This window comes from Falco cherrug, chromosome 2 (genome assembly GCF_023634085.1).
Source record: "Falco cherrug isolate bFalChe1 chromosome 2, bFalChe1.pri, whole genome shotgun sequence".
Lineage (NCBI taxonomy): Eukaryota > Metazoa > Chordata > Aves > Falconiformes > Falconidae > Falco > Falco cherrug.
Window position 1 is genome coordinate 44,799,399 of NC_073698.1, and position 23,507 is coordinate 44,822,905.

The 23,507-nt window shown below is 40.4% G+C and overlaps 1 protein-coding gene across 8 annotated transcripts in view; it reads right to left on the bottom strand.

Moving 5' to 3' along the window:
• Window positions 1-23,507, bottom strand: part of KLF12 (KLF transcription factor 12) — a 246,910-nt gene that overhangs the window by 173,817 nt on the left and 49,586 nt on the right. For all 8 annotated transcript variants that reach the window (XM_055703199.1, XM_055703204.1, XM_055703202.1 and 5 more), the window contains one exon: window positions 3,505-3,568. In XM_055703199.1, the coding sequence (XP_055559174.1) occupies window positions 3,505-3,525 (21 nt within the window). In that variant the 5' untranslated portion in view covers window positions 3,526-3,568. The remainder of the gene's footprint in view (window positions 1-3,504; window positions 3,569-23,507) is intronic.

Consider the following 23,507-nt stretch of genomic DNA (forward strand, 5'->3'; position numbering starts at 1 on the left):
TTACATTGGTGAGATAGCAATACTTCTTGGGGCTTATCATGTAGACCTTTTTAGAAAATAAGCAGTCATCTCCTAACACCACTGAATTAAATACAGCTCTGTGCCGTTTTTCATGTTTTGAACATTAAATAGCCTAGAATGGCATTAAGCCTGATCAAATGAACTGCCCAGTAGTATTTCTGCAAGCTGTTCGTGAAACCATAGTGTGAGTGGGAAACTGCACCCAAGACCGCTCATTAAGTACAACCCAGATCTGCCTTTCCAATCTGACCAACTTCTTTTTGCCTTTAATTTCACTCTCTGTTCTCTGTTCAGTCCTGTCCACTCATTTTTGGTTTAAAGTCTCGATCTTTATTTTTCCCAGGACTTTTTGAGCTATAGCTCCTCCCTGTCCATTACCCATTTCCTTACCAGCTCCTGCTCTGGTCTCTTATCTCCATACATCCACACTCAATCCCTGTAAACTAAAAAACACAAACTTTGAATGTCAGATTCAAAAGACACCTGAACCTCTGGATTCAGTTGCTGTTATTATGGAAAACATAGGAGCATCGTAAGCTGCCTGCATTCAACATACATGTACGCCATCATGCTTATTTTGCATTCTTCTGGGAAAGATTCATCTGATCTCATTTTATGAGACAAAAGAAATGTTCATATTTTCTTCATTAGTAGCATTCATGCTTAGACATCAGTTGCTTATATAAAACCACATTTACTTATATTATGATATGGTCTGAGGCAGACCAACACAGACCTAAAATATACCAATAAAACATCCAGATAATGCAACCCAAGCTGTTTATAGCCCCAATGATATACCAACATACTCATGTCAGCAATAGAAAGCTTTCAAAACTTGGTTAGCAAAGCAGCAATAAAGTGAAAGGCTAAGGCAGGGTGCTGGGTGAAATCCAATCTCTTTGTGACTGGAAGCAGAACTTTATCAGCCGATCTTAACAGTGACCACAGAGGAGCCCTCTCCACTTCTATTACTTAATTTTTCTGGAATCAGTTTTCCCAGAAAAGGTATTTTTAGCCTCAGACTTAGAATTCCTCCACATGACCGCATTTTTTTCTCATTCAGTGATAGGATTTAATCATGGTACTTTCCTAATATAAAAGATTAACAGCTGGAATCAGAACTCTATGTTTGCAAAGACTGCCAAACAGAAAACATGTAAGGAAATAACTCTATCCCCTTTTATATCAGCACATATTTTGCACAGCTTCCCCACGATTACTGTGGGACATCATCAGAAGAGCATGAAAGAGTGGAACTATGGCTTGACAAGAAATAGGTCACCCCGTTGTCCTGTACTTCTTCCTTCTGCCATCACTCCGTGTCGAACCAGAAAGGCAAAAGCAGAGAGAGGGAACAGAGATACAGAGCTGACAGTGCTGCGTTTCTCACACAGCTACAGCCTTTCCCAAAAACTTGGGAAAAGGCCACAAGTCCAGGAGTCGTCTAAGTTTGCCTGATCTGGAAGGTCTTCCTCCTCTGCAGAGACTCTGGTTATGACAGTCCCCCTCATGGATCTGACAAATCCTTACACTTTTTCTGCCTTGGTGTCACTTCCCAAGCCAAATACCCAAGAAGGTCCTCCAGTCTGGCCCAGTTCCTCCTCAATTCAATGCAAAACATTACCACACTATGGTAGTAATGCTCTGTGCTGTCTTCTGGTTAGCATGAGGAGTCCACCGTAATACAACAATATCCAGAGATAGCATACAGATAAATAATTCTGTCTTCACACCCCCTCACTCTTTCTGCCAGTAAATAGCCTCCCTGAGTTTGTACGTACAGGATTTTATCACTACAGTTGTGGAAGATGCAAGCAAGGTTTGGATAGTTATCAGTTTTTCACTCTGCTATTCATAGCCAGGAGGTCTGAGCAGGGAAGTGTTTGCTCCGCTATGATGTGAGCCCATCCCGAGCTATCAGACATCAGTATAGACAGCAGCTGCTGACACGTCAGCAATCAAACCAAAGAGAAATTCCTCAACACTCTGTGCACTGGTTTTAGCAGGCAACAACTGCCGGTTCGTATCTGGGCATACAGGTCCCTGATCCCATAGAGAAGTGGTGTACATTACTGTAGAGCTATTATACCACTTGCTGTCTCTATTAGGGTTTACATTTGGCTGCTGGAGGCTGGAAATATTTTCTGGGACCTGCCATATAAAAAGCAGATGTTCTATGGATGCTTCTGAACTAAAGATTGTTTGGCTGGCTGTTATTTCAGAAGACTGGATAAAAGACACAGATGATTCCCTCAGGTCTTACGCTGCTTGTGAATCTGGAGATAGCTAGGATCAGCACATCCACTACCTGCTGTGAACACAAAACATACCCAAGAAGGAATGAAAGTAAGCTATCTCATATCCAAGTCAATTGTTTATAAACTGTAAAACTTCCAAACCACCAAAAGATTAATAAACCCAAATTCTGAGATAAGTAAGAATATTTGTCCTCTGAACTACTTTGCTCAAGTTAATATAACTATAGATTTACACTTCTGGTACAAAACTGACCGCGTGCTTTTGAAAAAAATTGGGGGTGGGGGGGGTGGGGTGCGTGTGTGTGTGTGCTGGGTTTGTTTTTTTTTATTGTTCCCACCCCTGACTGGAATTCAGGGGTTTGAAGAAAGCTGTCTAGGAAAGAGGTTTTCCACCGTAACATATTGCTCCTCGACTACAGAAGAGCTTCCAGAATGCCTTACTTAACTGAGGTGCTGAGCAGCATCCCGCTGTACCGCACACCCTGCATTTGTCCTTACAATTCATTCGCTCCAGTCCAAACCCACAGGCACAGTCAGCTTTGTTTAAACAGCCTTGGCAGGAACCAGTTAATGTAGCATCCTAGCCAAAGCCTATAACTCACAGTCACCAACAAGTCAGATTGACACATGTCATGGCCTACCGAATTTTATCATTTTACAAAGCATAACAATAAAGTCAGTAAAGCATGGAGGTCCACTAACAGCTGCTTCCTTTTCAACTAGCACAGAAAATGCATGCTGTAAGACAGCCATCTGTCTATGATAAGAAAACAAAGCACCAAGATATTTTCAAAGGTATCATATCCTATTTGACTTCTTAAACCGCATTTGTCAATGTGGAGCCTGAGTACCACTCCACAACGCATCAAACTTCATAGCCAGCAGCTGTAATGGAAGACAACACTTCTCATTCTCCCTTCATCCTTGCACATAAGAATAATGAACACCACTATGCACCAGCCCATTCTAACACCTGGCTTCAAAGGAATTACCTATTTCCTTAACGTACGACAAGGTTTCCCTTTAACGTTCAAGGTTTGGTCAGAAACTGTTGCTTTAAGCTACAGCTGTGTTAAGCTACAGTATTCCCCTGCCTGAAAAACAATACGGTACATGAAGCTCAGATTGGTTATTTCATCTATTATGTTTTGTAACACAATATAAATGTTTAATAATAGCAGTAGTATGTATAATGCATATGGCTGTAAAAATGTCAACCAACTTTTATGGCCTTCCTCTTCATATGAATATTCAGTCATCCATTCGTTCCTAGATCCACTTCAATCCTGAAAAAGAAAAGATAATATAATTTGATTTATTTTTTTTAGAGGTCCATTGATTTTTCAAGTATTACTGTATATGTAAATAAAAACTTAACCCTGGACATCTGTTCCATAGTAAAACAGAGGTCAGAAGGACACTAAGTTTATAAGCACTTTAAATAAAACCGGATAAATATGACAGAAAGTGTATCAGAGAAAGCCTTATGTTTTACCTTAACTAATGAATTTAGTCAACACTCTCAGTGTCTTTAGTTTCTGAGCTGTTACTTGAGGGCACTAAATCCCAACTGCTTTAACTAGTCTTCTGGGCCCATTATGTATCAGTACCCTGTGTTTGTACAGGTAAACTTTCCAGCAGTTACTGAGCATGAATATTCTTTACTGGTATTTCAAAGTGCGCTTCCCAGAAATACTATGTCAGAGCTGGACAACAACGCAATAAAAGCACAAATACATTTATTAGTGAGCTCAGCCAATACTCCAGCCATGGGAAATAACTGTGCAAGACTATTAAAAAATTTGAATATGTATTTCTTGAAAGGTTTCCTATGGGTAAATGATTATTTTAGTTATGTTTCCACGTGAATCTATAAAACAAAAATATATGTAGAGATTTAAATACTACATTATACTTTTGGAAGGCTCCTTCAGGTTTAAGAAAATATAATAATCCAGTAGTCTAACGTTTTAAAGCCTTGGGGAGAAGAAAAAGCTTCAGATGTCTAAAATTTAAACAATAGACAGTACGTCTTAAACCTCTTGCCAGAATATGTGCACGTATCTGGAAGCAAATGCTGCTTGCATATGTCTCTCTTAATAATGGAAATGGTGTGAAGTCAAGAATCTAAATCTGCTGTCAGAGCTGTTATAAGCCATCTGCTTTTATTTTTATATTATTCAAAATATTATTCAAAATAAGGTCATCCTTCAAATAGCAGTGGAGCATCACCTGCCCGTTTTCAAGCCACAACCCAGTATTTCGTTACTGCTGTATATACAACAACATGACTAACAGGTTTCCAGACACCAAGTAAACTTTTACACTGAAAACATGACAAGATGCTCCTTAAGCATGTAAAATGAGTAAATATTCAAACTACTATTATACTGACTAAACATCATGCACTCAATTTTATTTCTAGGACAGTATTAACTTAATAGAAAAAACAAGTTCCAAGTAGTCATGTGAATCACAGAAGGTTACAAAATCACCACAAAGACTGCCCTAACTAAATGTAACTGAACACTGTAGGCTTAGAGCTAACTACTGTAGACCATTTGCCTCACCTCCCATGCATCTTGCAGACTCTTTCCTTTTAGTTGTTTAATCTCCCCTTACTATTATTTCAACTGCTTCAAAATTTCCATTTCATGAAGCAGAATAATTTTTTTTTAATTGCACGCTTGAAGAACGATCTTTGAATTTCTCTGTGCTCATGTCCAAAAATGGGAAAACTGGACCAGGTTTTCCATATCCTGGACTTGCATGATGTGGTTATCCAACCTGAACAGGAAATTACTTAGTCATTAAAGATCTTTAAAATTAAATGTAATGTTTCCAAAAGCTTCGTGGGGTCTCTATCAGAGGAAGACAGAGTTTGACCTGTAATTGTTGACAGTTCTCCAGGTTCTCTCATCATTGCTCCTCCCTACATGCAGACACATGTGCTCCTGCAATGCAATTTAGTTTCAAGTTACACATGAACTGAAGTTACCATGGCTGTAGTGACAGAACACGGGTATGTGTTTCAGAACTGCTAACACAGCACTACCCACCTAGCCACAGACACAGCTGGTTTTGCGTTATTAAATCATGTACAGCAACCTTCTTCATGAAAAAGCTGCTTCATTAGCAATGACAAGTAATTGTGTTTGCTTATTAATTCTCTTCAGGTCTGCACAATTTATCAAGCACTGAACTGCCCACCCTTGCATCACTGGGGTGCTTTCCTCCATGGAAGGACCTTTTGCTTGTCTCTGCCAAGCACAAGCAGGGCACGCCACAAGTTCCACCATCCCGTAACGCTGCTCTACCACGATAACTGTAGTTTGGCGGGTAGGACAGGGGTTATCCCTTAGCACTGACCACCAGGGTAACCAAGAGCATTGTTTTGGTGGCCAATGCACGCTTGCTATACATGCCACCCATACCGGCCACAGGTATCTTCACTGCAACTATTTTAGGCTGCTTCTGGGGAGAAGATGAAGAGTAAACTGTTCATCTGTAAACAGTGTTTAAGTCATAACTCCACAAATCCATTGCCTGATTTTCCAGAGAGCTGAAAAGTTTCAGCCTCAAAAGAAAACAACTTAAAATGCATATGAAAAACAAAGACTGTCCGTCCCTTACAGATCAAGCGCAGCCATCATGCCACACGTGTTACCACTGTCAATCCTCCTCTGGACTTTGGTTTTCAGCAGTCTACTGCGAAATCTTAATGTTTCTACTAACAGAAATATGAAAACAAACACGAAAGTCCGAACAGAAGTGCCTTCCATTTGTATCAAGTGGGTTTTATACCACAAGAAAATCTACTCAATGAGACAACTGCACAATATACAGGATTCAAAACCTTTACATCAAAACGGCTCTTTAGTAATCTTAGAGCAAAGCGTCTAACAAACCACTGGTTTCAACCAAAAGAAAGAAATATACATGGCAAACAGAATTATGTCCACTTCCAGCCAAAGGCTAACCATCACCTTAAAATCATGTTTTCAGACCACAGGAATTTATCAACATTATGAATGCCACCGTCACATCGCATTCTTCCTGCTACAGCACGAGAAAACAAACCAGAAAATACAACACCTGGTCCATTTTGAAAACCTATCTTGATCAGAATAAATGCCCCCATAGTCCCTATCTGGGCAGCATGCCCACCCACCAGTGGATCTGAACAAGAATCACAGACTGGAGTAAGGAACCTGAAAAGGGTGTCAGAACAATCACACTGAGTATATTTTTAGACAAACAGAGGCCACTATGTGTTGGAAGCTGCCCTGACTCTACAAATAGAATATTTTTGAACATACAAACCCACGTTCATTCATTAAAAAACAAGTTCATACTGGTATCACTTCACATCTCTTTTACATACTGCTAACTTTTAAAGTAAATTCCTATAAATACCGTTACAAATTATTCCTCATGCTATTTACCCCCTTTTCTAATTTAGATAGATATGGCAACATATATCTGGAAAAGACCAAGTCATTCATAAATTTAAGTCATTTGTTGAATCAGGACTTACTAACTTCCCTCTTGAAAGCAAACCCCCGCATTTGGGCATAACTGTGTATCTTCATAACTGTGTTTCTTCATCACCTTCTTGCATCATTTATTTTACTTTAAAAGTATGCACTTTTCCTCTTGAAAGCCCTTACATCTGCACTTACACTCCTGCAATCCCTTTCAAAGGCCCCGAGTCACATCAAACTTCCCCAAAGATGGAGTGCAACTTCTCCCAAACTCACAAAGACCATCCTGAACATCAGGGAAGGCAGGATCACTGAAAGCACAGTTGCAGCAGCATTCAGATGAAGAAACACAGGTTATCCTAAACCCAGCACTGAGGTTGGCAACCCTTACATTAACAGTAGCCATATACTTGCCCTTTCTTCCTATGTTTCCGATTCTTGGAGGGAAATTTGTAAACTCCATAAAGCAGACATTCTACGAGAGCTACAGGTAAAACACAGATTAACCACGAGCTACAGATTTGCAACAGTCCTCACCACTTAAAATGTGTGCAGTATTGCACCGAATCAGCATACCCCAAAATCTACCTGAATCTTTCTTCAAGTGCCTCCTTTTCTCGCCTCGGGTCTAGCCCTCGGAATATTTGTAAACTGAATTGAGTAGCACTGTAACTGAAAATAGACAAAACACTTTTCCAGAAAGTTGTCTGTAAAAAAAGTTTTAAAACTTGAAATTCCAACATAAGCCAATGTCCCACCAGCAACCATCTCAAGATGCCAGATGAACCAGGTGATCGAGCTTAAAATGCGTTCAGCTTAGGTTAAGTGCAACTGCTATATATTTTATAGACTTCCCAGGACCAAAGGAGCACTTGCTACCTGCTACTTACTAAACAGCAGTGATCATAAGGTTTATTCTGTCATCAGCTGAAGTTTTTGCTAGTCTTTGGTTGTGATTTCTGTTCAAAAGAGGCAAATGAAGCTACTTGGTTTAAGATGCCAGACCCCCACCAACTTCTCTGTTGCTCCGACACAGTGTCATAACAAAAATACCTTAAGCTGCTCAAAATATTTCTGAAAATCAACCTAATGCTTCAACTCCTGGTTTTCAATGGTATTTTAATAAAAGTAAAGAGAAGCAGGAGGCAGAAAGTGGGATGCTTGTTGCTAGGCAATACCTAGCTCTCCTGAACTCCTACAGACTGAAATATTTATCCAGACTCCCACAAAGAATGACATCTAGCACAGAGAAAGAAGAGATGCATGCACTTACTGAAGTACATTACGATTCAAGGTAAGAAGCAACACCTCTGCCACCAGCTCGAACCCTGGGGTACCTAAGCTGAAGAGGCTGCAGTTTGGGATGAGGGGGGTGATGCAACTCCTCCTGAACATACGCCCTGATTTCAACTGAGCCTTATTGGGGTGATGCCTCCAACATTTTTACACCAAACCAGAACAATCTCAATGTCATTGGGCTCTCGGCAGCACAAGAAAACGCATCCTTCACTCACCTGACTGTATAGCTGTGTTGTTTTTGTGTTGTTTTGGGTTTGTCCCAAAAAATCGCTATACTCCAGTAACCTGTTTCTATAGAAAAAAGCATGCAGCTGGCCACATGTGGATGAATGATTCATTAAGCGAAAACACAACGTTCACACCATGCTCCACCCCCTCCACCCTTTGAAAGGTTTATTCAATGATTAAAACTTTCAAGGAGTGCTTACACAGCCTCTCAGTAGAGGCTTAGAGGAATAAACATTATTCTTTATGGGGCCTTTTATTTGACATTAATGAATTGTTTTGAACTTAACAGCTTCAAGGATAAGTCCCAGACCTTCTGGGACTTAAAAGATGAATTCCAAGAACTCTTTGTTCTCCCTAGAACTTAAGGGTCTGGTTTGACAGGAATAATTATATAAAAATACGCTACAATTCATAATCTGAGAGAATTATTACTCTGGGAAAGATGATTTCTTTCAGTAATAATTTAAAAACCCTGCAACTGTACCAGTGTACAGAAATGAAACTATGTGTGTGTGTGTGCAAACTAATATATTGTAAACATTAAAAAAAAAAGACTTAGTTAAAATCTGGAGAAGTAATGAACAACTCAAATGCCTGGATTTTGGTAATAATCAGTGGTCACTCTAGAATAGTGCAGTAAGTTGCAGGGAGCAGAGGAAAACACAGCAAAACATTACATCCCCCTTAAATCTATATTCTAAAAGTAGTTACCATCTTTGACACTCAGTTGTTTGAACGGATAGCTCTGAAACCTTGATACTCCCTTCACAACTCTAGTTTAAATAGAATGACATTGGTTTTAGTTAGATCTAAATAAAATACAATTTTGATAAACACAGTCACACATCACTTTGGACAGTTTCTCCGACATAAGGAAATGTTCTCGTTACGGTGCACACACTCAGCGCAAGGCCTCTTAGTTCACCACCTTATCCTCACACACAGTTCAAACTCCACATTGGAGTTAAAACTTTATTTACCAGCCTGCGTACAAAGGACTTAAAGGCCCTTTTCTGTTACAAGAGTTACAACTTCATACACAAATATATCTATACCCACACATGTGTATATACAGGTAGGTATATGAATATAAAAACATGCAGAACGTACAGTCACAGATTTTTCATGAACTGATTAAACATTTTTGTAAATAACTGTCTTAATCTGCTGAAAGCATACTTTCTAATATATTACCAAAACCACACAGGATTTTCAGCCAAGCTGCAAAATTTAACTATGCTTCTGAACGCATGAAGAATTGGAATTTAACAGAAAGTGATCTTTCCCTCTTATCTTCAGACTTTCTTCAGCAAAACAGTATATATTACTCTCCAGATAATGACTATCCAAGATTTCTACTCACAAGGGCTTACGAGCATCTGAAAGGAAATACAAAACAGTAACATTTAAAAACAGGTTATTCCTAATTTCAGGTTGGGATCATGTGTGCTGTGTTTCCACATTTTGTTTGCACTTCAGATAAAACAATGTGATCAGGTGTACTAAAAATGAAGTCAGAGTGAAATCCAGAAGGGAGGTGTCCCACAGGAAGACTGCTCATGCTTCAAGTAGGGTAAGAGGGAACAGACCTGCCAGTGGTTCTTCCGTACCATCAACAGTGCAGAAAGGCAGAAAGATCAACTTTTCCAGCACACCTTTCATCAAGAGTCCAGACTATCTACAGAGGCTGCACATAAAAAGACTTAACCGTACAGGTTTCATACTCTTATTTTGCCTGCTATTAAGGATTAGCATTACCAAATGTGATCGTCCCCTCTCCCTCTCCTGATTTAATACCATTACTGAAACTAGGCTTATGCTCAGAATTATTTTAATATATAAAAATATGTATTTATAATATATATTATAATAAATATATAAAATATAATACTATATATTAAAAAATATATATGCTCAGAAGAAAACAGAAAAGTCCAGAATTGAGCCAGCTCTACTTGTGGTACAGGCAGGAGTACTTATGCTCTCTTTTCAAAGTTCTAAGATAATTTATATTCTAACCCATTCAAAAATTAAAGAAGGATTTTATTTCCTGTTCAGAGGCTGCTCAATCCCAAAGACCATGAGAATCCTTGCGCTTGTATGCAGTTGTAAATGAAATAGCCAGAGCTTAAAGACAAGGTCACAAGCTTCCTCGGGACGCTCGGTGGAGCATCGATTTCTGCTTTCTGCGTGGACTGTGCATCTGTGTTTCTCGTAGTGGTGGTAACCCCTGATCTAAGGGAGTGTGGCTGAACACCTAGGGCCCCATGCTACAAGCCCAAAGGAACAAGCGTAACTTCAGTGCAGACTTTTGCCAAAATCTGCTCTCTGTTAACCCAGCTATGGTGAGCATCCTGTGATTTGGTAACGGAGCACAAGTACCAGAGATTTAGCCTGCAAGGAAGTCTGAAACAGATTAATTCTGCCTCAGCTGGCAAATACCACCCTTAAGCAGCTCAAAACTTTGTAGAGAGTCTCCTCACAGTTGCCTTCAGAGCGAACACCAGGACAGTAGAAAAATCAAGAATAGGAACAAAAAAAATGTAACTGTTTATATGCAGTAGCTTATATAAACTCTGGCACGTCTTCTCCTTTTACATTGTGCAAGATGCTGAAAGAAGTTAAGAGAACAGCACTAACCACCATCCCACTGCGGATGAAATATCACACAGCTTTCCCCTTACCACAGTCAGTGTCAAGCGCGCTGTGCCAACTTTCACAGCAAAACCACTTAAGAATAAGCAAAACCAGAATAAGCTGTGCCCACTAAACTTCTTTTAAAAGAGGGAACAAAATCGTTCCCACAAGCAGCAGAGAAAGCTAAACAAGCTGCAAGTTTATGTATCACCAGAAGTGGTTGTAAAATCAGTGCTGTTGCCCCCACAGCTGGCACAGGTAGAAGAGCCAACATCTCATTTTACCAAGCTCTGGCCTGGAGATGGTCACCTCCTCAGGAGTGCCCAGTGAGCTACGTGTGGAAGTCCCACCTCACTGTGTCAAAAAAATAAGTTAGCAAAAATCCATCTGTTCAAACCAACCTATTTCGCTCCTTCAAATCAGAGGTGGCAACAAGCGTGAGACAGCATTGACCTCTCTAGCTAGCAAAGAGAAGACAGGCTTCCACAATTTACCCCAAAGCTGAGAAAAACAAGCAAAGAAAACCAAGAAAATGGTCTTCCAAGTTGTGATACACACCGAAGAAACCCAGCCATCCTCACTCCCTGGCTCAGAGTTATGCTTTTCAAGAAAACAGCATATCTGTGCACATGAAGGTGTTGGGTACATATTCAGGCTTTAAACCAGAGGCACTATGTGACAGCAGTGATGCTAATAATCAGCGTAAGGAGTCTATTTGGCTGGCATCCTGTAAGTGTGGCTGATAAGCATCCACTTTAATAAATACATCTAAAATTGAGCAACTGACCAGAAGCGCTTCCCTTAATATTTTTTAAAGTATTTTCTCCTAGCCTGTCCTTTCTTGGAAGGGCAGAGCAGCATTATTACTAATAATTATCCCTCAACATATTGCAGGAAAAAACTCAGAGAAGGAAAAAACCCCACACCTAAGTATACAACATTCCCATCCGGTATTGACCGGCTCAAAACAGCTCCACTACCAGATTCAGTAGCTACAAATCTTCTAATAGTAATCTGAAATCCGGAGAAGCCACTGAACCATACTCACGCTTTTGATGTCTTTGGGAGTAGAAAGTAAAATTGACCTCCGTACTGGTCCTGGAGAATTTCCATTGGAAACTCTCCATCCCAGCATTTCAAACTTCCCCAAACACTTTAAAGTTCACTACAAGCCATAATTAACTTCAGGAAAAAAGCGCCCATCTTCAGTGATCTACCTGACACATACCCGATCATATTCCACCAGCCTCCCTAGCCCTCATTGTTTCTCTCCTTGTTTTAACAGGCCTCCTATTTTTGACTGGAGGTAAAGTTGCTCTGGTTATTTTCCTGAGCTTGCTTAAATAGAAATATATTTGCTTCTTCCCTATCTGATAGTTTCCCATCAGTTAAGACTTTTTTTGAGGGCCGGGGGGTGCTGGGGAGTAATTAAACATGCTATTTCATTCAGTATTCCAGGAGGGGAATTCATCTGCAAATCTGATTACATATTTAAGTGCAAAACCCAGAAGTAGCCCGATTTCCAAAAGTAATCTAGACTTTCCAGTCTCCTACTGGGATGACTGCAGCAGCCTGCAGGACTCACCACCTGCACGCGGTAAGCCGGTGCCATTTCATTCTGCAGACCAACATGGACAAACAATCCCCTTAACTGTGGCTCAGCAATGACTCACATTCACAGCCCAGAAATTATAACCTGAAGAATTAACTTTTAGTGGGTAAAGTCCTTGCCAGTTGGCGGGCTCATCTCACCTACCTACAGACACCTACACCTGTGCTAGCTGCCCTTCATGGCTCTGTAGCTAAAGGAGAAAAAGAGGCAGCGCAAGGCCTGAGTCACTGCCTTTGCAGTCAGCCCAGCAACTGCTCTTGACCAAGAAGTATTTTTAAAAAAATGGTACTTAGTTGTCTGCAGAGTACTGAAGGGTACTAAAATTTTTAAGAACTTTGGTTTTCTAAACAAGTCTTGGGTTCCTCAGTTTTCCTTTATAACCCTCCAAATTCTAAGACTTTAAAAATCGTCATTTCCAATGAAGCCAGGCAGACTTGGAAAGGCATCTCATTTTTAAAAGAGCTTGGAGAGAAAAAAAGAAGAACAAGTAACTTGAGATAGTTAAATACTACTGTCAAGCACTTTACTTGGCAACACCACCCATAGTAAGCCTCCTGCATACCAAGGTAATACATAGAAGTTAATACAAGTACACTGCTCACCAGTTACATGGACACCACCATAAAAATTATTACAAAATCGGAAACTGAGGATGGTAAGGAAGTTGCACTGCTTTGTTTATTAAACTAGAGAGGAAAGCACTCCAAAGAAACAATCCTACAAAAGCACTACAAAGAAACAAACTACATGAAGAAAACCACAGTTTTAAAGACCAAGGATTTTCACCCTGGAGCTTGGCCAGGCTGGCTAGTCCCATACTCTGTCACGCCAGTGAAATCTATCAATCCCAAATTCACACTTCCACCATTCCAATTACAAGCTAGCAAGTGGACTTGTATTTAGTTATCTTTCAGGGAACAGGGTGCAACAAATAAATTAATAAACAGCATTAATAAATAATTTAATAACAACGAAGACACAAATACTGGAGGAGATTACCACTGAGGAAAACTTTTTTTCCTCCCCTCAATATTCCAGGTGTAACAGAAAAACAACATAGACACGACAGTATCGACATTGTTTTGCATGATGCATGCCTCTGAGTCTATGATGCACGCCTCCGGCAAGACTCAAAGACTCCTACTCAAGAAACCTGAAACTATTCCTGGCCAACCACCATGATCTGTAACCCCTACAAACCCGTCCTGACTCAGAACAACATGAATGACACGAACAACTACACTCACCGCTTCCCTGAGGACCAGGTTCAGCAACCCCTCAACAATCAAAGCTTGTGTTTTTCTACCAGTTCCCTCTGATTACTCTTTTGATTTGCAGGTAACACCTGACACGGCATATGACTTACTCTACTTAACAAAGCAGTTCAACTAACCGGCAGCAGGAGAAACATGCTAGCCGAAGACGCACCTGAGGCTATACCTATCCTCAGTTTAATGCCAGGAATACACCTACCTAGTATTTTGAAGTTATGAGGAAACTCCGAAATTACATTAACTACTGAAAAATATTCCACTGATTTAACTGAATAAGAGATAGCAAACACACTTTTCCTGTTACAATTACGCCGATTTTCAACTGGTTGCCCTTCATCTACCACCAGAGCTCCACAAGTTTTTTCTCCTAGCTGCTCCCTTCAGTTACAGCGGGTCTTCTTTCTGCATTACCCAATGCAGAAAGATTGCCGCTGTCCAGATCTCAAGCCTCAAGTGTCGTCCCGTCTCTCTCAGGTTCACGATTCCTACAGCTACCCTTGAGACACAGCCAACTCCAGACCCTGCTCCCATTGACACTTGACCCAGGCAGGGAAACGCTTCCCCTCTCAACTGCCAGTGTCCCTTTCTGCCTCTCGCACTGCCAGGGCAGGTTCTGGTAGGTGAGTGGGCATTGCAAGGCAGCAGCCCGCCCCAGCTCAAGCATAGCGGTCCCCTGTGCTCGCCCAGACATTTGTGTTGCAATCAGCACCTCCAGCCACAAACTTCAGTGGTGCGGGGCTGTTAACCAGACTACCCCGTTCTCACTCCAGGGAGCAAGCAGTCTCATACCCCACACTGCCTTACCTTTGGTGGCTTCAAAATAGTTTAAAAATACAATCTGAGACAAAAGTGATGAAGAGTTTGTGAACCCAGTGCTCCTCTGTGAACTGTCCCACCTACCTTCACCACTCCTTTTATCACAGCTCTTGCTTCATCCTTCTCCCCGAGCTTCCTTCTTTCGCAGACCAGTCATCCACTGGCACTACTGTAACACCACCACATTCACGGGTTAACCGAGACTGGCTTTATTCCCATTGAAAAGAAATTCTGACTCCATCTGGCTGTTTAATGCACCACTAACTACGAAAGATTTCAAGTTGATGTGGTTTTTTATATACAAAAGATAATTATCTCCTCTATATCCCAAGTTGTGCTCCTGATTATTCACTAGATTCAAAATATGGAGAACGGAATATTTGTTCTTCCGATATCCTGAATTCACTGCTAGTGATACAGGTGGATGGTGCTACCTTCTCCAAGATGCCACCAAAACACAACCTGTCTCACACAATGTTCTTGTATCGAAAAGGTTTTGCTACTGAAGATGAAGCAATTATGAAAGCATCACTACAGAAGCAAACTTCAGTTTTGCTCCAAACCACAACACACAAAGTACTGACAGCCGTCCCGCAGCAAACAGCAAATATCACTGCATGTTGCAATAGTAAGACATTCTGAGAACAGTTTTATTAAAAGCAGAGGTAGCTGCTAGTCTTTGTAATAAACATAAGGAATACTGCAAACAACTAACACTTCCACAAGTGGAAATGTCATCATCGTAATGATAACCCCCACAGAGCTGCATCCTGTTGAGTTACCACAATTAAGATTCTGTTAAAATGCCCATTATAGGTATCTATTTAAATTAACTGTAATTCAGCCTGGTAATATGATACAGGTTATAACTTGCTTATTTTTGTAAGACAATGAAATGAGAATTAGAAAACAAAATAAATGTTAGTCTCTCGGGAGGGAGGGGGAAGGAAATCAAACCAATTTCTAATATACATGGAAGAAAGTAATGTAAGTCAATAAAAATAAGAATCATAACTTTTGGTTACATAGACCAAGTTTTATAGACAATAAAAAGTAAACCACTGAAATTAAAATTCCCAGAAGTGTACACCTACAGTTTAAACTAAAGTGTTACAGCCCTGAAGTTAATACCAGAAAAAAATATGGAAGTGAAAACAATGTCTACATATTGGACCAGGCTCTTCTAGATCCTTCAAGGGTTAGTTTTCCAAAAAAATAAAAAGCAAACAAACAACAAAACACCAGAAAAAAGCCATGAGATCGGTTCGGTGATTCATCCGCCCATCTGATTTCACATCCTGCTGCTCACAGCAGGCACACTCAAATACAAGTGTCAAGCAGTCAGGAAATCTCGACAGTTCCTAATCTTTAGGGTATCAAATATGGTAAGTTATCCTCTTGTATGGAAAAATCTTATGGACCAGGGCCAGTGGTTTAAAGGGCTTTGACACACAGAGGATTAGAATGAGCCAGTACCATTTCAAAATGAAAAAGCAGCGAAGTCTGGCTTCCTAACAAGCAAATTCACTAAAAAGCCAAAAGCTTAACTGGAAACATCTTAACCTGCAGTATGTCAGCAAATACAAAGTATGCTCTTCTAAACACGTACTGAAAGAAATATGTTGTATTTTTTCCCGTGTTTTTCCTACCAGGGTTTGAAAACAGCCCACAAGGCAGCACTATATTGAATGAGCTCAGGAGAAACATATTATCTAAATACAGAAACATATCTGTTCTAATATCCAGGGATGACATTCACAAGCATCTTGTTACTATCCTGTAAATGCCTTCAAAATAGACAAACATCTGCAGGCGGTACCAGGGATGCAAAAGTTTTACAGAAGCTGCTCTTGGAAGTTTCCTGAAGACCAGCATGCCAGTGATGGGGGACAAGAGCGTCTGCTGTGTCTTCCAAGCTTTTTCACACTTTGTAGCCAGTGCTCTCAGACGAGCGCCATTTCTGGGTTCAGGAAAGAAAAGGAGAATAACCTCTCAAGATAAAAGACTGAACAAACAGTCATAACATGCCCTCCCTCCCCCTTAAGGGGGGCAACAAAGAGTAGTAGCCACCATGTTGAGTTCTGTTACAAGGTTGGAGCAGTAGGTGGTAAGAAGGATGGAGCAACACGAACCTCCATACAGGGGATCATAAAAATCTCCTGTAGCACTTGGAATGTAAGACAGGGCCCTGCGCTGGAGAAGGCTTGTGGACCTCAGAAGACCACTGTTGTGCTGTGTCTCCAAGGCTCGGCTTCCTGCCCGAGTCATCCTCTCCCCTCAGCTCCCCCAAACCAGACCAGGACCAAAACACCTCTTCCATAAACATAAGGGGCATTAACGCTAAATTAAACTAAAACTAAGCTTCAAGCAGCCCATCAACATTAGCTTGGGCTTAAGCTACAACCACCCTGGAAGGAAGAACCCAGAAGACCATGGCGTTTCCCAAGCTGTTCCCAAACTGGAAGAATTTAGTGAGGGGGGGTGGCATAGCTGGGAGAGCATCTGTCCTCCACTCCTGTTAGGGGTGCGCCAGATCAAGATCCCCATCACCCAGCCCTCTCCTGCTTTCACTGCTTCATTTTCTCTGTTGCCACCTGAAGAGCCATCAATGGAAAATTCATACAAACTGCAAAAACTAGGATGGAGGAAACCTCAAGAGATCATCTAGTCTCTCCCTAGCAATTCACACCACTGTGATTACCTCAAAAATCATTACATCTTTATTACATCCATTATAGACAAGCTTCGAGAACAGAAGAATCACTGGACCTGCAAGGAAAAACCTGCCTGTAGCACCAAGATTCATCCTGATTTAGTCTGAAGACAAAACATCTGCTTTAACTTAACACCAAGGCCACAAATAGAATAAAAACAGTCAGTGTGCACAGGCTTGGGGTTTGCCAAGAGCTCTGATATTTACTTCAATTGTTCCGACAGACATCTATAAAGTAAACATTTTTCAAGAGAAAATTATGATTAAACCCCCCACAAAATATGACTAATTCCAGTAAAATCTATGCCTTTTACAGATGTTTTGCAGATAAACTATCACAGATGATGTCTGCAAAATGTTTTAAAGATGAAAAGCAGTATGAATTATTATCAAAGGTTTAGCTGTCAAGAACAAGAGGGAATGTCAGAAAAATACATTTCCATTCCTAAGTATGATATGAAGTAATATAGCAGTCTTTTAAACGGAAGAAAACAACCCATACATGATAGCAATCAGTCCTCCAGTTTCTTAAAAACTAGGTTTGTACACAAGCTTTATAACCTGTGCCCCCAAAAACAACAAACAGGAGTAGCAAAAGGCAGTTCGCTCATGCAGAAGTCCCCACTCCCCTCGCTGAATTTATTTTCTGAGAGGCAAGGCTATTGCGAAGCCTAGTCAGAGAAAGTTTCTGGCATCCGCTGAACTCTAATACTGGCACATCTATGTCGTTGGAGCTAACTAGGGAGTGATCTGGTTGTGATCCCCAGTGAAATACAAAAGGACTTGGTCCATGTATAATGTATGTTTTTATTTCAATGCATGTCAACTCAAGGTACATAAAAGACATAAATGTAAATCTGTAAGTGTAAACCTGTACATGGGCTATATGTTAGCAATGAACAGCAGTGAACACACTCAAAATAACACTATTCTCACCACTAAAATAAAAACCATTTTAGTACAGTAAAAGAATACACGGAAACGTAAACACCCCCAAGTTATCCACATGCAGAAAGTGTTACTACTACATAACAGACACTTTAACTCCCTCTGATGCCTTGGGATTTAGTTACATCCAGTCAGTCACACCCATAGAGTCACCACAAGTAGTATCAGATTTTTTTTCTATTGCATAGGCAAACCCTTGCAGACTACTTTCTTTTTTTGTTAGAATTTGATCTTACAAGGTTAGTATAGTTTTAGCGGTAAGAGTCCTAGACATTTAGATATACTCTAATGTGGTCAGTCAGAATGTCTCACTCGTGTACTGTGCCACAGGGATGCACTGTCTGAAAGAGGTATTAATAAACCCATTATCGTAAGCATTCAACTATAGGGAACAATTACATAACTTTTAATTACTTTCCCTTATATGTTACAGTCACATAAGAAAACAATGTTGTTAAAAGCAGTAACAAACATCAATATACACTTGTGAAAGACAAGGGCAAAATAACAGGAATGGAAAGGAAATAGCAAGAGGGAAAAAAGAAGACTCAAGTGCCACTGAAAAGTAGAGAAGAGAAATTCATACACATTTACTGCAACTTGCCCTACTGCATTTGCATTTTCTCTGCTTGTCAGAAATGGAAACAAAGGAGTATTAATGACAGTGAACACCATCTAGCTTACTGCCACCATAGAAGAAAACATTAAACCCTAGAGTGTAAAACCAGGGTTATACACAGCATCTCTTTAAAAAGACTAAGCAACTCTACAAAATACATCAAATTAAAAACTATGCTCTACTTTTTGTTTTGCTCTGTTCACTTCTCTGTGTAAGTCTAATATATTTTAATGAGATTCTTTTCACGTATTAGCAGGTAAGTCCAGCAACAGATTGCTATTTTGTGACCGTGCACTCTTATTGACTTTAAAACAGGTGTATTTGTGAATTTTTGCTTGCTTGCTCAACTCACACTCCAGTGCCCCGGCTTTGCCATTTTTAGCAATTCCTTCCTGTGTGAACGAGCTCAAGCATCAGGTTTTCTTTCCCACACCGACAGGAAGCCCTGCCACCAAAGTTGCAAACTTTGTGCAGGGAGAGGTGCAAGGAAGCAGCATGATGAAGACAGAAATGTTCATGTTCATTTATATTTAAAAAGAAAACCAGAAAAATAAAATAATAGATGTGAGGTCTAGAAGAGAAAGAGTAAAATTGCTATCTAGAGTAAAGCGAAGAAGAAATAATGCAAAAGAGAGGTCTCAGCACATGATGGACAAAGAAGGGGATAGGACAAAGCATCAGTAAAATGAAGCAAAATACCACAACATTCAAAAGCAAAGACTACCTCCCGTAACTACCCCACATGCAGGTATTCTGTAGGTGGAATACAGGGGAGGAAGGTCTACGGGGAGTTAAGAAAATATGAGCTGAACAAGCATCCTGCAGGTGGCTGACAGAAGCAGAGAAGCAGTGAAAGCCTTAAGATTGAGGGAAACAGAGGTGCCGGAATGAATCATTCTTCTGATTATACGTAAAAAAATCTGGAAGATTTATAAGAGAAATATTACTAGTATGAAACCCTCTATGATTTATTATGTACACCAGGTAAATTGTCCTTCACCTCCAATTACTGGGCTACAAAGTAGGCTGAAAACCAGCTGGACCACTGGCCTCAAAATACATTCACCAGCCACTCAAAATCCTACTAGTAGCCAATTTCTAGGTGCCAATACCACAACACAGTTTCATTAAAACTGATAGGATGGGATAGAGCGCACCTTCAGCAGGTCTGCAAGTAACAACAGAAAAACAGAAACAGTGAAGCACACTCAAGGGCAGCACTGCCATTCAGCAGAATCTCAGCAAGTTGGAGAAATGGTTTGGCAGGAACATTGTGAAATTCAGCAAAAACAAACAGCAGGTCCTGCACTTGGGAAGGAGTAACTCCATGCACCGGTACGTGTTGGAGGCTGACCAGCTAGCTGGAAAGCAGCTTTGCAAAGAAGGAGCTGGGGTCCTGAAGGACAAAAAGTTGACGATGAGCCAGAAATGGACCCTCGTGGCAAAGAACGCCAACAGCATCCTGGGTTGCATTAGGAAAAGCATCACCAGTAGGTTGACGGAAGTGATCAATCTTCTCTGTTTAGCACTGGTAAAACACGCAGAGTGCTGGATCCAGTCCTGGGCTTCCCATACAACACAGACATGAACACACCAGGAGTCCAGGACAGACCACCAAGCCGGACAAGGGCTGGAGCACATGGTGCTTGTGGACAGGCTATGACAGCTGAGCTGTTCATCCTGGAGAAAAAAAAGCCTTGCGTGGGGCAGGGGACACACAACAGAGTCCAACTCCTCCCAGAGGTATGCAGAAACAGGACAGGAGGTAATGGATACATCAGCAGCATGTGAACTGGCCATTAAGGAAATCGGAAAAGGTTTTTATGGTAAAGGTCATCAAACGCTGCAACAAAGCACCTAGAAAGGTCACAATCGCCATCCTTGGTGATGTTTAACACTTGATTACACAAAGGTCAGAGTAACCTCAAACTCTGACATTGGAATCAACTTTGAATTTCACTGTGCTTTAAGGGACTGGACCAAATGAATAACCTCCAGAGATCCCCTCCAACCTACGTCTGTCTACCATTCTGAGTCTTCTCCTGTGTATATTAGGTTTCTCCAACCATTACAACTTCAGCAATACATTTTCTGAGAACATGGGATCCCATTCCAGTGACACAAATTTTTAAGACCCAGAATTCAGGGGGAAAAAAACTGAACTAGGGAGCCTTACATAAGTTTTAGCATTCTTGTAAGTGGAAAGAAAAAAAAAAAAAAAAACAAACCAAAAAAACCCACAACACACCTCCAAAACTCTATTTGCCTTCTCAGCTGTTAAAAAAATAGCGATTTTTCTTTAGAACTCCTAATCATAAATATGCATACGTGTGTGCATATAAACATATATATATATATATAGTGTGTATTTATATGTAGTTGCTAACACATCCTGAAACCTCCGATTAGTTCATGGTATTCTGAAGAGGTAAAAAATCCAGCAGCTTCACATTTAAGTAGTACACTACAGAAATACAGTTCACATAGTGAATTCTCACTGTTTAGGGATATTCCGACTTTCCCATAATACGCACAGTTCCTGTGCTACGGGTTTCCTGTTCTTCCCACATGATGGCCACTAGTGTAACAACAGTTATTGCCAGATCTGACACAGACACCAGAAAAGTGACAGTATATTTTCAGCTGCATTACTTGAGCCCCAAATCACACGCTATCACTAGCACATACTATTAGACATCATCTAGGGGACTTCAGCAGCTTGGATCAACTGCTCTGACACAGACTTTGTAAACTTTCAAGACAGGAAAAGCAAATAATCATTCTACCAGTTTGGGTTTTTTTTCTTCTACACACACACACACACACACACACACACGGTACATTTATGTAAGCATGTTACAACCCATCTGAGATACTTTGTATCTTCCAAAACAAAATTTCAAGTTTCAGATTTTTATGTACAAACTAAGAATATGAATCACATGATGAAACAGAAGGAAGAACAGATTTCTGTAGTTTCCTATCATCTGTGAATGAAGCACCAAGACGCATACATGATATTAATCACCCAGGACTCCACAGATTACATCAGCAGAATAACATAAGGAATCCACAAATATTACTATACTTTCATGCTAAAGTTAGACTGCACTTTGTACAGAGGACACATTCAGTTCCCTTTTCCCTTCGAAACTGGGGAAACCTCAGATGATAGTTTCTCCCTTCTGGAAAAATAAGGCAGTGTCCAGGTTTTATCTCAGTTCCAAAATACTTCATAATGCCACACTAAAACAGTGCTTTTCAGCAACATCTGAAATTTTTTTTTTGCAGTGGTGTGCCTCATTTCATATAAAAGCAGACAGAAGGAACACAAAGCAGATTGTGGAAAATTCTGCCAGCACCTCAACCGTAAATCATGAAGGTCACCCTCGGTTTCAGGTCGTGGGACATATCTGTCATTGGGAAATATCTGGAAAAGAGCAAGGAGTTCTGTCTTGATCCAGCTCACTACCTGCACAGCACCTCCAGTCATCTCTCCAGAGCCCCCACCACCATCAGCAACAGATGCTCACCAGCACAGCTCCCCACGAACTACACCATCAGGTGCACACAGCAAAAGCCCAAGGGCCAGCAACTATATCTTCCTCCGTGTTGCATCACACTAGGGATACTCAGCATTCAACATTTTTGTGAAAGCAAACAGCAGCCAAGCAACTAGCAGTGGTACTCAACGAATAGTAAGGAAAAAAACCCCCAAAGTCCACAACAAATATCTAGCACTCTGTCTCATAGCCATCCCTGCAATGTAACTGTAATTTCAAAGAGAAACACCATATTATTTTTTAACTGATCAAGTCACATGCTAAAGACAATATACAGCTTGAGGGAGAGAGGGAAAAATAATAATAAAAAAAAAAAACCCAAAAAGAAAAAGAAAAAACATGAGAGAAAACCCAAACATGAAAGCAAAGCATCCTCTTTGTCAAAACAGAGTCACAAGACTTAGATGTTTTAACTTTTAACCCACATTCTCCAGGGGAGGGATAGAAGGAGGGAGGATAAATACATGTTGCCTAAGAAGCTTTAACAATCCAGATTCATTGTTATACTGTTCATAAAATACAAAGCCAGTTTCACACTCACAGATTTTGAGGTGGAAAACATAGTATTTTAAAAGTTTATTCTTATACCAGTAAGTCATAAAAGCATTAAGAGAAGAACAGCAAGTAGAGCTTTACATATTAGCTTTCACTGAAAACAAGAGAAAAAACCCTACAGATTTATGACACTTTTTATTATGATTACACTGTATAAATATAGCCTGAAGTAGGGAAAAAAAACTTGCATCTGTCAGTTTAGCTCAATTTTTTAGTATCAAAGTTGTTGCCAATCTTTCAAGATAATGCATTAGCAATGTAGAGACCCAGCATTTCCTTTTTCCATACACAAATATGCAACTCGACTGTGCAAAGTGCCCAGGTCACCCACTGAAGTCAGGAGCATGGGCTGTTTCAGAGTCCAGTAAAGGCTTACTCATCATCTCCAAGCATCAGGTCCCTTATTAAAATCACTGCTGTCATACAGTTTACCCAGGAATAGGTTCTGACTGTGACTACATCTTGACATAGACTGAG